This window comes from Leptinotarsa decemlineata, unplaced genomic scaffold, assembly GCF_025532065.1.
Source record: "Leptinotarsa decemlineata unplaced genomic scaffold, Ldec_3_MD MMD2_tig00000218_RagTag_RagTag, whole genome shotgun sequence".
In the NCBI taxonomy this organism is placed as follows: Eukaryota; Metazoa; Arthropoda; class Insecta; order Coleoptera; family Chrysomelidae; genus Leptinotarsa; species Leptinotarsa decemlineata.
This window is the reverse complement of record NW_027412545.1, coordinates 2,256,681-2,271,286: the sequence shown is the minus strand read 5'-3', so window position 1 is coordinate 2,271,286 and position 14,606 is coordinate 2,256,681. Positions and strand designations below refer to the sequence as shown.

Genomic DNA, 14,606 nt, shown 5'->3' with positions numbered 1-14,606 from the left:
CCCCCCTCCCCCTGTGGTATTTCGTGATTTTTGATAAACCCTCTCCCCCGTTTCAAGCCTCACGTGATCAATGGACGGCTCCTAAGTAAGGGCGATGACATCTCTCCTTAAGAAGACGCCAATTATGGGAGCGATCCCATGCATTTGTGGTTCAGCCTAGCACCACTAATGAGACCTATGGCATGTCGAAGCAGCGCTGTCCGGTGTCAAATCCACGAAGACATTTGAGAATTTTCTCTCTCTCTCGCTCTCATAGTCTTCTAACGAACGCACATCTAGTGGGCGGGACCATAACGGAATTCAGAAAGCTCTTTTTACATTTGACAAGCTGTAGAAAGAAAGAGGACGAATCTCGCCAGCGATCGATGTCGAAGCTTAGCTTTGCAACTGACCGCCTGGGAAGTCTCGTTTATCTTTGATATTCAATTCATAGATGTCGTCTTCGTAAGGATGTCATCCCCCTCACTGGAAATACCGAGTATTCAGTCGAAATTTCGTGATTAAAGTCGAAATTTCGAGATTAATGTCGAAATTCCGAGATTAAAGTCGAAATTCCAAGATCAAAGTCGAATTTCCGAGATTAAAGTCAATATTTCGGGATTATAGTCGACACTTCGAGATTAAAGAAGAAATTTTGAGATTAAAGAAGAAAACCCGAGATTAAAGTGGAAGTTCCGAGATTACAGTCAAAATTCCCAGATTGAATTCGAAATTTCGAGTTTAAAGTCGAAATTTCGAGATAAAAACAGAATTTCCAAGAAACAAATAAAAAATATATATAAAACGTCTGCGTTTTCTTAGGAAAGCAGTTTCTTACACAGGATCATTCCAAAAAATCAAATTTCCTACATTATACCTCATAAGTCATTTGTGTATGAGAGTGTACCAGAGTAAAGTTGAATACATTCTTCCTAACTTATTCAACCATTAAATTGTACAATAGTTCAACGACCATGTTGTAGTCAAATAAATATCTCTCAGTCGTGTGGACGAGATGAAACACAAGAGAAATGCATTAGGTACACATTAGAAAATATTTTCTCTACAGCATGATTCAACGCTTTCATGTAATTCTTCACAAAATCAAATACTAGTCGAGTCGAGTCAACTGATGGTCAGTATGATCTCGATAAATCACCGACTGTTTCTAGTCTGATAATTATGATTATTGCGCTATATTTGCTAATTTATGGATATAACTAGCCACTTTCATATGTTTATCCACATCAGATTTGAAATATTTTATACAGAAGTTGCATCAAAAAGTAAATAACAGTAATATATTTTTAAAACCATTATGACGTGTAGTTTTCCATCATTCGTATAAAAGTTTTGTAAAGAAATTTTACTGTTAGAAACTTCGTGAGTTCTAGGTTAGGTTAGGTCTAAAGTGATTGGGTCTATTCGACCCTCAACCGCAACCCGCAAGGGTTTATTGTGGCTCACACCTATTCACACTCGACCAAATAAACCCAGCTTCTCAACGAAGCCGATTAGTTTGTATAGTGAGTGGTCTTTCAGGTTAGATGGTAAGAGTACGGCTCGGTCGAACTCTAAAAACCTGATTTGGTCCCTATCAGGGCAGGCACAAAGTATGTGCTCTGCTGTTTCATCACTTTCTTCCGACAGTCCGAGTGTCTGCATATGATGATTCAAATGACAGTGACCTGTAAGAAGTCCTAGTTCATCCTTACTGTAGTCCAACAACTGTTCGGTATCAAGCTTCGAAGGGTGAATAAACGCCTTGGACTGAGCCAATCCAGAAGTCCATAAATCTTGCCATCTAGGCGTTCAATATTTGTTTGGCAAAACCTAAAGCGATGCCAATGACAGATTCTGGTCCGATGAAGCTGCTTGCAGCACCCTCCTCTGCAAGGGAGCCAGCAGCTTCATTGCCTTCCAGGCTAGTATGGCCAGGAATCCAGACCAGAGACAATCAAGTCTTCCTATTGAGAAGAGTCGTTTTTGGCAATTTGCTACCAATTCATACGTTGCTCGGTATGAGCCAAGAGCTTCCAACGCCGCTTGACTGTCCCAGAATATTTTTATTGACTTGTGTTTGAGGTTGGATTCTTCCATCTCTCCGCACACATTTCAATAGCGTGAATTTCCGCTTGAAATACAGTCGCATAGGTTCCTAGGCAGATTGATATCGCTCTCCTGAGTCTGCGACTGAAAACACCTGGAACGGAATCGGCAGGTGTTTTTGATCCATCTGTGAACATCAGTTATTTTTTCCGAATTTAAAAATAAAAAAAATAATTGTGGCATACGGCAAAGACGGACGCGTCTCCACTTTTTGACAATCCTAGTTATAAACTTTGTCATCTAGGTCAACACATATACCACACTGATGATGCCTGTCGCAGTAGCAGACGAAACTTCAGGTTCCATTAAACCATGTCCCACCAGCCCCTATTTTGTTCTAATTTCAAATAGATATTTCAGAAGAATGAATGCTTGAGAGAAATATAAAATTTAAAATGAAAAATTAGTCATCAAACACATATGAAACTAAATATCAAGTACAGATAAAAACTGAAAGTATGCAATTTAACGAAAATTGTCTCGATGCGCGTTTTGCTAACCAAATTAGCTTGTGTTATTCATCAATATCCAATTATTTAATTTTTTCTGTGGTTAACGGATAACAACTTAATTATCCGATGATTTTTGCCTAGATTCTAATCGGGAATAAGATAAATCTGGAATACAGCAATCAATTTCTAGGACACCCAAGTTTTAATAACTATATCAAATCATATCTAGTGACAGATCACAGGGAAGCTCTAGAATATAAAACGAGTGTGAAGTTATCCATATTTACAAAGTACACTGAGAAAAAAATATTGTGTTTTTCATTTAACGACTTTGTACACCTACCTGTTTCCAATATGATACACTCACTGACATGTAAATAAATTTTTAAATATTCCCACCCCCTCAGACGGCCTGGAAAACTCAGACGTGAAGTTTTTTTTTGTCGACTCGATCATCACAAATATCATATCTCAATCTTATAGGTGTACACATTCAATTATCGATTATACGAGTTTTCAAAAGTTCTCACCCCATTTCCACCACCTCAGGCGACCTGTAAAACTATGGGGTGTAGTTCTTTTGTTGATACGGTCATCAGAAATAATATATCTCAGTTTGATAGGTGTACAAAGTCGATTTTTCATGTTACGAATTTTTTTGAATATTTCCACACTATTTTCACCCCTTCAGGCGGCCTTAAAGCTCGGAATGTTCTTTTTTTCACTAGGTCAGTCAATAAGCGTACCATATTGAAAAATGGTAGGTGTATAAAGTCGTAAAATGAAGAAATAATAATCCATTATTTTTTTCTCAGTGTACTTTGTAGATGTGAATAACGTCACACCTGTGAATATAAATACCTATAATTGCTTTGTACCCTTCAACATGCCACCTATTAGTGTCGGCGAAACATTGAAAAACTCCCCCAAAGCGAGCGACGGTCAGCAATTCCGAAAAACGACAATTGTAATAAAACTCGAAGTCGATTGTCAACAATCATGTAGAATGTAGGATTATCCAATTATATATGAAATAATAATAGATTTTGAAAAATTTTCAAAAAATATCAGAATTAAAATTTACTATCACAATATTGAATGGATACAAATAAATAATGAAGTTGTATAATCTTTACAATAAAGTGAAAATAATACACTGATATATCTTTCTCGAATTATCTCTGAGGATGCAGAAAAGAGTATTCTCCAAAACAAATCAATAAAGTCATCAACCTTGTCAATCACAGCATATCTTGATATTTTCAGCACTCTAGTTTTTTATTTACAAACCTGGAGTTGATTGATTGATAAACAAGGAAAAATGTCAACCTCGTTTAAATATAACGATGATGTAACTATCACTTCACACGAACACAATTACGGATACCTCAACGAGAATGCTACCCAGCAGCAGAGCTATCGCAGTGATCACAAATTATCATACTTTCACCTCATGAAATCATTGACTGCTTCAACGATCCGCTAACGAGTCAGTAAAACATATCTAGTACATACACATACACTTTTATTAACTATTGGTACAACAACTAAATGAAATTTTTCAACACAAGAATACTCATGATATTTGGCCTTGATTCAACAAGTTTCTCATTCTGCACAAGTATGCTAATTCAACTAAAGGATCTGATATATTATCAAATCGATCTTGAGTGGGCAGAGATGTACAGGACGTTTAATGTACTCAGAACCTCGTGAGGTTTGTCTTCACTTATAAATCATATGTCACTGACACCATTGAGTGAGAGAATCAGATAATTTTTATTAGAATGGAACTGTCTTTGGAAGACAGACTCTATTTATAGGAATAGAAAGAATAGTGCAATTCGAATTCCCGTGATGATACAGATAAAATGTTCTTGTTTATGGAGATGCACAAGCACTGCAGAAAACACTTAAAACGCTGTGAGAGCGGTGCATGCGCGAAAGTGGTGATTAACGTTAGATTTAAATCGCTGTAGATGATATTAATTTGAGAAAACTATCTCGGGAAGTTTATTCTACAATCACGCCGTTCTCTAAATGAAAGTGTTCTTAAAAATTGTAGTTCTAGTTGTATTTGTTATATAATGTTCTCGGTGGAATCAAGCGGCCTATAACAATTGAATATATTCCGTGAAAGTATCTACAAAAAAGAGTCAAACTTCCAACCTTCTTTCGTTGTTACGGGCTACCAAGGTTGGTGTGATGCTTGGCACCCTGTAGGGGGGGGGTAAGGTTAGGTCAAAAGTGAGTGGGTCTATTCGACCTTCCACCGCAACCCGCAAGGGTTTATTGTGGCTCACACCTATTCACACTAGACTAAATAAACTCAGCTTTTTAACGAAGCCGATTAGTTTGTACGGTGAGTGGTCTTTCAGGTCAGATGGGAGTACGGCTCTGCCAAACTATGAAAACCTGATTCGGTTCCCAGCGGGGCAGGCTCAAAGTATGTGCTCTGCTGTTTCATCATTTTCCAAACATAGACGACACACAGTCTTCCGACAGTCCGAGTCTCTGCATATGATGATTCAAATGACAGTGACCTGTGAGAAGGCCTTTTAGACATCTTAGTTCATCCCTACTATAGACCAAAAACTGTTTGGTATCAAGCTTCGAAAGGTGAATAAACGCCTTGGAGTGAGCCAATCCTGGAAGATTCTGCCAGAAGTGTTCAATGTCAGCAGCCGCATTGCCTTCCAGGCACTATGGCCTGGATTCCTGGCCATAAGTACTAACCTATGGCCAGGAATCCAGACCAGAGACAATCTTCGAGTCTTCCTATCGAGGAGAGTCGTTTTTGTCAATTTGCTACCAATTTAGACGTTGATCGGTAGGAGCCAAGAGCTTTCAACGCCGCTTGACTGTCCGAGAATATTTTCATTGACTTTTGTATCAGGTTGGATTCTTCCATTCTCGCCGCACACAATTCAATAGCATAAATTTCTGCTTGAAATACAATCGCATAGGTTCCTAGGCAGGTTGATATTTCTGTCCTGGGTCTGCGACTGTAATACCTGCACCAGAACCTGAAGGCGTTGGGGGGGGGCAGCCTCAGAGTATACTCAAGGTCCAATTTGAGCTTTATTAAAAGTTTTGTTGAGGTGAGTGTGTGCATTATTCTAGTTCGAAATAAGATTCCAAGTTATCAGTAGTGTCTACCTTTGTTATTCTAATAACCTGATTGTGGTACGTTATTTTGTTATACAATGTGTCATTGAAAATATTAATCGATGCAGCCAGCTGAATTATGCGCCCTAACACATCATTTTCTGCCATCTTTACTTTGTTAGAAAAAAATTATTAGATTTTTCTTGGTGTGGTAGAGAACATAATTGCGTCCATTCGGTTCAAACACACTTACAATCGAAGTATAGTAATGGAATGACATTTGGGCAAATATTTTCTAGGAAGTTATTACGAAATATTCGACTGAATGCTTTTCGAAAACTCTTAAATTTCGTGAGACATGCAAACAACAGCAAACGCCGCCTATTTATGACATAATAATTATGGACAGTTATATTTCACAGAATAATCATAACGAAGATTCCGATTTACTTATATGAAAAAATTTAATTTCGAACCGATCTTCACACAATCAATATTCGATTTAAAGGTATTTTAACACCACCAATTCACCATCATGAATTCTTTAAACGACCCTTCAGTTACCAAATTGGCTACGTATGCAACGGTATTCCAAACGAAATTAAAAAATAAATGTGATTAATTTCAAGTACTACTATAAGAATGTTTTGTTGAAGCAATAAATCAAATAATACATTTCAGACCCCTAAGTTGTTAAGAGTCCCTATTATTGTTTTTTTTTCAAAATCTGTATTATAGGCATATTCCATAATGTTGAGCTTGTATGAGGTTAAGTGGTAGAACAAATTAGTAATTTTGAAATATTGATTTGAACTTCGCCTTTGACGTAAGCCCTAGGATCATTAATGTTCCAAATGTAAAAAAATCTATATATATCCTAAATTGACAGAATAAAGACATATTATTATTATTATTATTTTTCACCGTAGTGTGCGCTGGTCAGGCCCTATCCCCCGAAGCCCCGATACATTCGGGAGGGCGCGCCAGCATTATCAACCAATGACTACTCCCCACATCGTGGGGTAAGTGATCATTGGGTCAGAGAATCATGTGCCCTGAGCAAGCGCAGTGAGCCAAGAATGACAGTCTTCCGCATCTGTGCGGTTAAGATTTCTGCCTTAGTGCGGCAAGCCGGTATGATTTTAAGGTTCGAGAGTAGAGAGGACATCATTTCACCAAGAACTCCAATAATCAGAACAACCATCTTGACAGAGTGATCTGGATAGAGTCTGCGGAGTTCGAAGAGAAAATCTCGATATTTTATCCGGTTTTTCTCCTCTTTTCTGACGATATTCATCTCACCAGGAGCTGAAAACTCCACGACAAATATCGTTTTGGTCTGGTGGTCGAGAAGGACTACATCAGACTCATTAGCTTGTATGAGTCTGAGGGTGGGGAACAAATAGTTCCAATAAATTCGGCACTTCTCGTTCCCCACAACGGATTCAATATCCCCCGGAGCGTAGGGCAACACCGGTGTCTCGTCAATCCCGTAAGAGTGAGTTAGATGGATAGTGAGTTAGTTATGTCGATGGATATAGGCCGAGACCGCATATGCTGGACAAGCTGATAGCAAGTGCATTAGGGTCTCGGGCTTCCTGCACCTTGTGTCAGGAACCTCTAAACACATCACGCGACTGCGGTAGACTAAGGTGTTGAAGACACCATCCTGGCACCCCTCAGTTTCCGACTTCAGCCCACTCGACCTGAGAAAAGCGAACGTCAGGCGCTTTGATATTATTCTTATATCCCTGAGTTGCTAACATCAAGAATTGGCGGGACCTTGAAAGAAATTTTAGTCAATTTTCATGCTACAAATACTCATAAAATAGAAATTGGGTTAACCCACCTATTGAAATTGGAAGTTAATATTGAATAACAATTTTTTATTGATTCTTTTTGAACAAAAATTATGTAACTGATTGAGTGCACACACTCTTAGCACACTTAAAATATGCAAGACCAGAAAAATCAGCAGTCGCTGATTTGCAACAAAAACATTCCATAGATTGTAGTTCATTGAGATTAGTTAGACAAGTTAACAACAACAGGCATCTAAATGCCTATGAGAGCTTAGTAATAAGACAACATAATAATATTATGAATAACGATGGTGGACAAATACTTAGTAGTTTACTATATAGCTTGTTGAAATAATATTTTTAGTCATCAGATTTACCTGACTCGTAGATAAAGCAACATTTTGGAAATTAATTTCAAGACATTAAAGACGCAGGTACCTATCAGAGGTATCTTTGTTATAAATAAGGCCAACATTGTATGTAGACTTAGTTTAATCTTCGTCTTGAAGATGATCACTTGGTAATTGAAACACGTGTCGAGGTGTTAAAATAACGATTTGGTGTTGGGATAGAACTCCAGTATTTTTGACAGCTGTGGTTTTCCAAAATTCATGAGAGTATCACTTTTCCAACTGAGTAACTTATTTAGCGATTTCTCATAAAATTGTAATAGAAGATATGTAGTTAACTTTTCTGTCATTTCTTCTTGACTAGAATTAGTAGAACTTTTGCGGTGTTTTTTTCTGCTACATCTTCAATTTATTTGAATAACATAATAGAACGTAATATCATATTATATCGTATTTGTATTTCTCACAGGTAAAGTTCTGGATAGGCTGCACCACCTGTTGATTTTGAAAAAAAAATTGTTCTTGCCCATTTTGATGTGTACATTACGAATTCGAAAGAAAAAATTGGTGTTTTTCCTTATTTCTAGTGTTACAGCCCTCCAAAGTTCTGAAACTTTTCAGCCTTTTTTTTGCACAATACAAACTATAGAAAAACACAAGTATTTATTCACCATATTCACCTCTTATTTCACCTTCTTTGACAGTTTGATAATTATTATTTTTTCTACAAAAAACTTTATTATTTGACGGAGCTGCTTTTTCCCGATATGTCAATAGTATAGAATAGAATAGAATAGAATAGAAATTTATTCATCATTAAAAGATTTTATACATGTGGTACATACAGCATAAAACTTTATCAGACTAGTCAGAACCGAACATAAAGCAATTGTGCTTATCTATAGTTAGTGTATATATACATGTTATTAGAAGTTAAGTAGACATAATAAAAAGATGCAAGAACAGTGACAAATAATATATGCAAGTAGCTTAAATTAGTTAAAATTGTGAAATCTATTTTTTTTTTTATTATTATTTGTACAAGTAAAATAAAGTAACTACACAATAATAGCTAGAGTTGAAGAAATTCTTCAGTACTATAAAATGCATTTTTGGTAAGGTAATCAAGTAAAGAACTTTGGAATTCAGTGAAATTACAAGTGTTTCCAAATAGCTGAAGTGCTTTATTATAGCAGATGATACCTTGATAACTTGAGGATCCCTGACCAAGAGCCAGTCGAGAGTAGGGTAGTCGCAGTTCATTACCATTCCGAGTGTGATGTTTATGTATCATGTTATTTTTAATGTAGCTTGATTCATTTTTCTTGATATTCATTGTTATGATTAATATATACAGTGAAGGCAATGTTAAGAGTGCCAGTTCAGTGAAGGTATTTCTACAGGATTCTCTGTGACGTAGACCTGCCATACATCTTATTATCCTTTTTTGCATAGTGAATACTTTTGTCATATGGGCGGAATTTCCCCAAAAGGCCAGCCCATAAGACATTGCAGACTGTATGAGTGCAAAATATGTCAGTTTGAGTACCTGCAATGAAACAGTTCCCCGTAACTGTCTCATTACAAAACACAAGCTACTCATTTTTGAGGTAAGATTTTCTGCATGTAGTTCCCAAGTCAGTTTTTGGTCAATTGTAAGTCCTAAGTATTTAATATGACTGACCTGCTCTATAGATTTATGATCGATTCTTATGAGGGGACTGTAATCATATGTAGTATTTTTTTGTTGGAAGAGCATGAAGACTGTTTTGTTTATATTAACTTGTAAACCATTATTTTTACACCAGTGTGAGAATTCTTCTGCAGTTTTATTTGCAACTTCTATCGAGAGTGGAAGGTTGTTTTTCGCTACTATTAGGCTTGTATCATCTGCATATGCTATAGTTTTATTCGGTAACAAAGATGCAAGTATTATATCACTCATAAAGATGATGAAAAATAGCGGGGCTAGTGTTGATCCTTGTGGGACCCCCATTTTAACAAGGGCAGGTTCTGATTTTACCGAATCAATAACTACTACCTGCATCCTGTTTTTTAGATATGAGGCAACCCAGTCATTGGCTATCCCCCTAATCCCTATTCGGTTAAGTTTTTCAAGAAGTAATTCATGATTAATGGTGTCGAAAGCCCTAGTAAGATCAAAATATAGGCAGACTGGAAATTGCTTCTCATTTAGGTTCATATATACGTGATCACAGAGTTCATTTATCGCAGTAGATGTTGATCTTTTCTGCCTAAAGCCGTGCTGGCAATCAGGAATAATTTTGTGCTGTTCAGTGAATTTACTCAATCTCATATAGTAGCTATAATCAATTATTTTTGCTAGTTGTGATTGCAGACATACGTTTCTGTAGTTTTTTACTTCATTTTTTGATCCTTTGTTTTTATAGATCGGGACAGATTTTGATATTTTGAGCGCATCCGGATAAATCCCTTCACAGAATGATTTGTCTATAATGTATGATAGAGGATGACATATAATGTCACTGACAGCCCTCAAGGTTTTTCCATGTATTTCATCTACACCTGGAGTTGGCGTTTTTGTTGTTTTTTTTTATAATCTCTTGAACCTCCATTGGGGTTGTCGAGTATAGAAATAAACTATTGTTAAAAAATGATGCTAATTTTATATCTTTCTTTGGCTCGATTTTCTCAATATTTATGAAGAAATCATTGAAGTATAACTCAACAATGTAGGAATGTCACCAAAAAACGAATCCATTGTTGAATCAAGTTTTTTATAGAAAAAATGTTGATTATCAAAGTGAAAAGTATCAAAGAATGTGAAATAATGTGTGAAGGTGATGTGATGAATGAATACTTGTGAGTCTGTAGTTTTGTATTGTGTAAAAAAAAGGTTGAAAAAAATGCTTTTAGTTAAAAACCTGCACGACACGATTTCGCTCTTGTTTTGACAATTGATTAATAATATTACCTTGAAAAAATTCGAAATCTAAATAGACGGAATTCCCCCTGCTGTTTATGCTTTCGCTAATGTCATTAGACAGGTTCTGAGATTATTCATTTTAGAAATATGACGTTTTCTGATAGAGCAAACAATTCTGTGATATATTTTCATACATGCATCTCAAAATTCAAAATATTCAATTTTCCTGGTCTATATGTATAAACATTAACTAGAACTAGAGGAACTCCTATTTCTAGAGGCGATACATTTGTAACATTATCATGACCAGATTTTTTGTTGAGGTTCACAATTAGTGAACTTTTTTCAAAATTGAAAATAATTGGCATTTGGTTCTTGAAACAAGGGTGTGATGTCCAGGATGTTCAATTAAACACAATTATTTCATAGACATAATAAACCACTCTTTTCAAATTTAAGTACATGCAAAATCCTTCAATTTTAAGGACTCGTCAAGGAAAAATGGAACTTACCAAACATGTTTGATGACAAACAACTGATATAAAATACTATCAGTATGACAAAACCAGTCCAATTTCTGTTACAAATCTACCTTTGGAGTGAATTTATCAAATTGATAAGAATTGATGCAGGGTTTATTAGTTTGATATTTACGATATTTTGATTCAAGTAAAGAGTGTGTTTTATGTGAATGAGAACATCCACAGTTTTCTTTTTTATTCATTTCAACAAATAATTTCAGTTTTTACAGAGCTGTTCAAATTCCAGTATGAGAATCTTATAAATGTAGAGAGAGAGATAGTACTTTAATCTGTGATCAAGAGAACTATTTTAGAATTCAATAAATCAACTCTAGTTCTTTTTATACTGGAGCAAGCAAGTAATACCACATTAAAAACAAAACAGTTCAAAAAACACATAAATGATCAACACAAGAATTCCGATTTCCACAGATACCCCACACAATATGGAGACTCTATTAGACTTCAAAAACATTCAATTTCAATATTCAAAAGCATATGCTGTAGGGAAGTTTTTTAATAAATTGGCCAAGTCAATTAAAAATGAAACCATGATAAAAATTTCAAATTTTTCTTAAACTTCTGTAGAGTCAAAAAATTTCTACAAAAAATTCAGGTCCATATTTAAATTTTTGAAGTTGATGGTAACCCAAGTCGGATCACATCCTGTATTAAAGTTCAATGAACAAGTTCGCTGAGTGAAGACTTCCAATGTTTATCCCACCTATCTATCCAAATATTCTGATAACCCATCAAAAATTCCCATGACAAAGTTTCAATAGATTTTCAATAAAGATACGACAGAGCTATCGTAGATTATTGATATCATTAAAATAGGCAACTTTGCTAAACTGATCTGACACTACATGCAGAGACTCTAACGTTACAAAAATTAAAATATTTTTTAGAAACTATGATCAATCATAAGTAATGCAGAAACAATAACACATATATCTACCATTATCTAAACTAAATATAAATAAAGAACAATCACTTACTAATGTTGAAGAGTTTGGAATCTTTACTAGGTGAATAGTCACTCCTACGTTTTGCACCAACTCCAACTCCTTCACAAATAACTGAAATATTTTCCTCCATTGACTGGTCCAAAGGATTCATGCTGAGTGTTGGGGTACTAGAAACTTTCATTCTCATAGTCGCCATCTGGTTCGACAAAGTTTCAATTTCGGAAACCATCTCATCGTTTCGATCTTTCAACTGGGAATTTTCCAATTGTAAAACAGATAATTTTGCCAACAATAATTTGCTTTCCTCCTGTTCCATCTCACTATGTTCTTGTTTTTCATTTTCAAGGATTTCGATTTGGTTATTTAAAACGGATTTATCTTTTTCCAACTCAACAATTTTACCTGACAAAAAATGGTTTTCTTTTTCCATATTTAGGGAATATTTTTGAGCAACAAGAAGATCATTTTTTATTTTTGTTACTTCCTGTTCTAGGCTGATAATTTTACTTTCAAGACCCTGATTAATATTAGAAAGCTGCTCTTTGTCTCTGGAAAATTGTGTAGTAACTTCTCTCAATATATCAGAGTGTCGTTGTTCCAACAACTTCACTTGATTGAGAGTGTTTTGTTCCATTCTCAAATGATTGTCGTCAACTTCCTGAGCTAAAAGAGTTGCCCTGTTATTTGCTTCAGAAACATCACATTTTAGTTTCTCACGTTCAGCTTGAATTTGCTCTAAAATACTTTTCAAAGTTTTTATTTCTGATTGGTACAAAGTTAAATTTGCTTGTAATAGAGTGATATGAGGATTTTGAAATGCAGTTCTGGTTGCTTCGTGGATACTTTTCATCTGTTTTTCCAAAACTTCTGCCAACTCTACAATTTTTATCTGTCTGCAATTGAAACCAAGTTCTTGTAACAGTTCTTTTGGAGAGTGTACTCCAATACTCTCCCACATTTCAATTAAAACATCTGTTTTGATGATCCCATTCCCGTCAGGGCCTAAGGTGATAAAATGGAATGTACGAGAATCAGGAAAACTAGTACTGTTTGACTGATGTATGACAGGATCATTGCTGTTAAGTGGGCTTTGATTAAGTACTTCGAACCAAGTTTCATCTTGCTGCAATGTTGTCAAAAGCTCTTGAAAGCTGATTTTGTGATTACAATTAATATTAAGTTTATGTGATAACTGTCTTATAACGCCATCTGCTAGTTTATGGAGCCCTATCGCATCACATACCAATATAAGTTCAGTTCTATTCAAATACCCATCCTCGCCTACTCCAAGTTTTCTCCAAGCCTCACGAAGCATTTCTTCTGTGCAAACTAATTCAAGTTCACTGGACAGCATGTGACAGTTATTATCTGTAGTATTGCTTATGAGCACATCATTACTGCCTGGGAGAGAAGTACATCTCTTAAGCTTATAATTCGTTTTTCTTTTTTTTGAAGATACTTCAGACTGAGAGTTAGATCTTTGTACTGATACGATGTTCTGGCTTTTATTCAGGCTGATATCATTTTGCTCATTATATATGCTAGTTACTTCATCGTTTCTAGGGCGTGACCTGCGACCGTACTTCTTTGAACCATACACAAATTTTGGAGAAACTTCTCGCTCAGGAGAAGTTTTCGTACAATTGTCAACAGTTTCTTCATTTTTTGAATTTTTACTGCTTTGCATATTACCCAACAAAGCCAGTAATGCATCTTTGAACTCTGAAAATGTAGCCCTCGAATTTCTATTTTTCAAAAGACATTTCACTAACTCTATACCCTGCTCTTCAAGTTGAAGAGTTTGACATAATTGTACAAGGCCTTCTCTATCCAGGCTGCCACAGTTCTCTTTGTCATGGCTATCAAATACTTTCAGTAACTGTTGTTCATATGGATCTAATGCAAACTGTTCCATTGTCATTGCGACCTGAAATGACAGAATAATAGGTTAAGGATGATATATTTGATCCATATATTCTACAGTAATCTAAGCTGATGGTGGTTACTTGGTGGTGTAATGAGCGTCGAGAAGAGTGTCACAGTTCTGGTATCTGGGAGAAATATTATTGTTCGATTTTTCCATCAAGCACTAGATTAGAGTAAATAAATTATATTATCAATTATATTTTCAGCATGACTCATACGGCTTCAATGCAAATGAAAAACAAAAAACAAACCAGATAACCTAAATTAGTAGACAACAGAAAGTAAAGAAGTGGTTTGTTTTTATTCACTAGTGAAGATATGAAGAAATTTTATTATTTACTTTGTAGAAAATATGTGGATGAAATAAAGAATCTCATAGTTTACTGAGTACTTAAGTTAGTTTTCAAAAACTAACAGTAGCCAGTTGAGTTAGCGTGAGTGGTTTATTTGACTCATTCAATCCACCGCTATGTGAAACAGTGG

The 14,606-nt window shown here is 35.5% G+C and overlaps 1 protein-coding gene across 1 annotated transcript in view; it reads right to left on the bottom strand.

The window, feature by feature from the left end:
• The window catches only part of Bsg25D (blastoderm-specific gene 25D), a 34,868-nt gene that overhangs the window by 17,333 nt on the left and 2,929 nt on the right, over positions 1–14,606 (bottom strand). Inside the window, exon 2 of the mRNA XM_023165019.2 lies at positions 12,228–14,124. Within this exon, the coding sequence (XP_023020787.2) occupies positions 12,228–14,124 (1,897 nt within the window). The remainder of the gene's footprint in view (positions 1–12,227; positions 14,125–14,606) is intronic.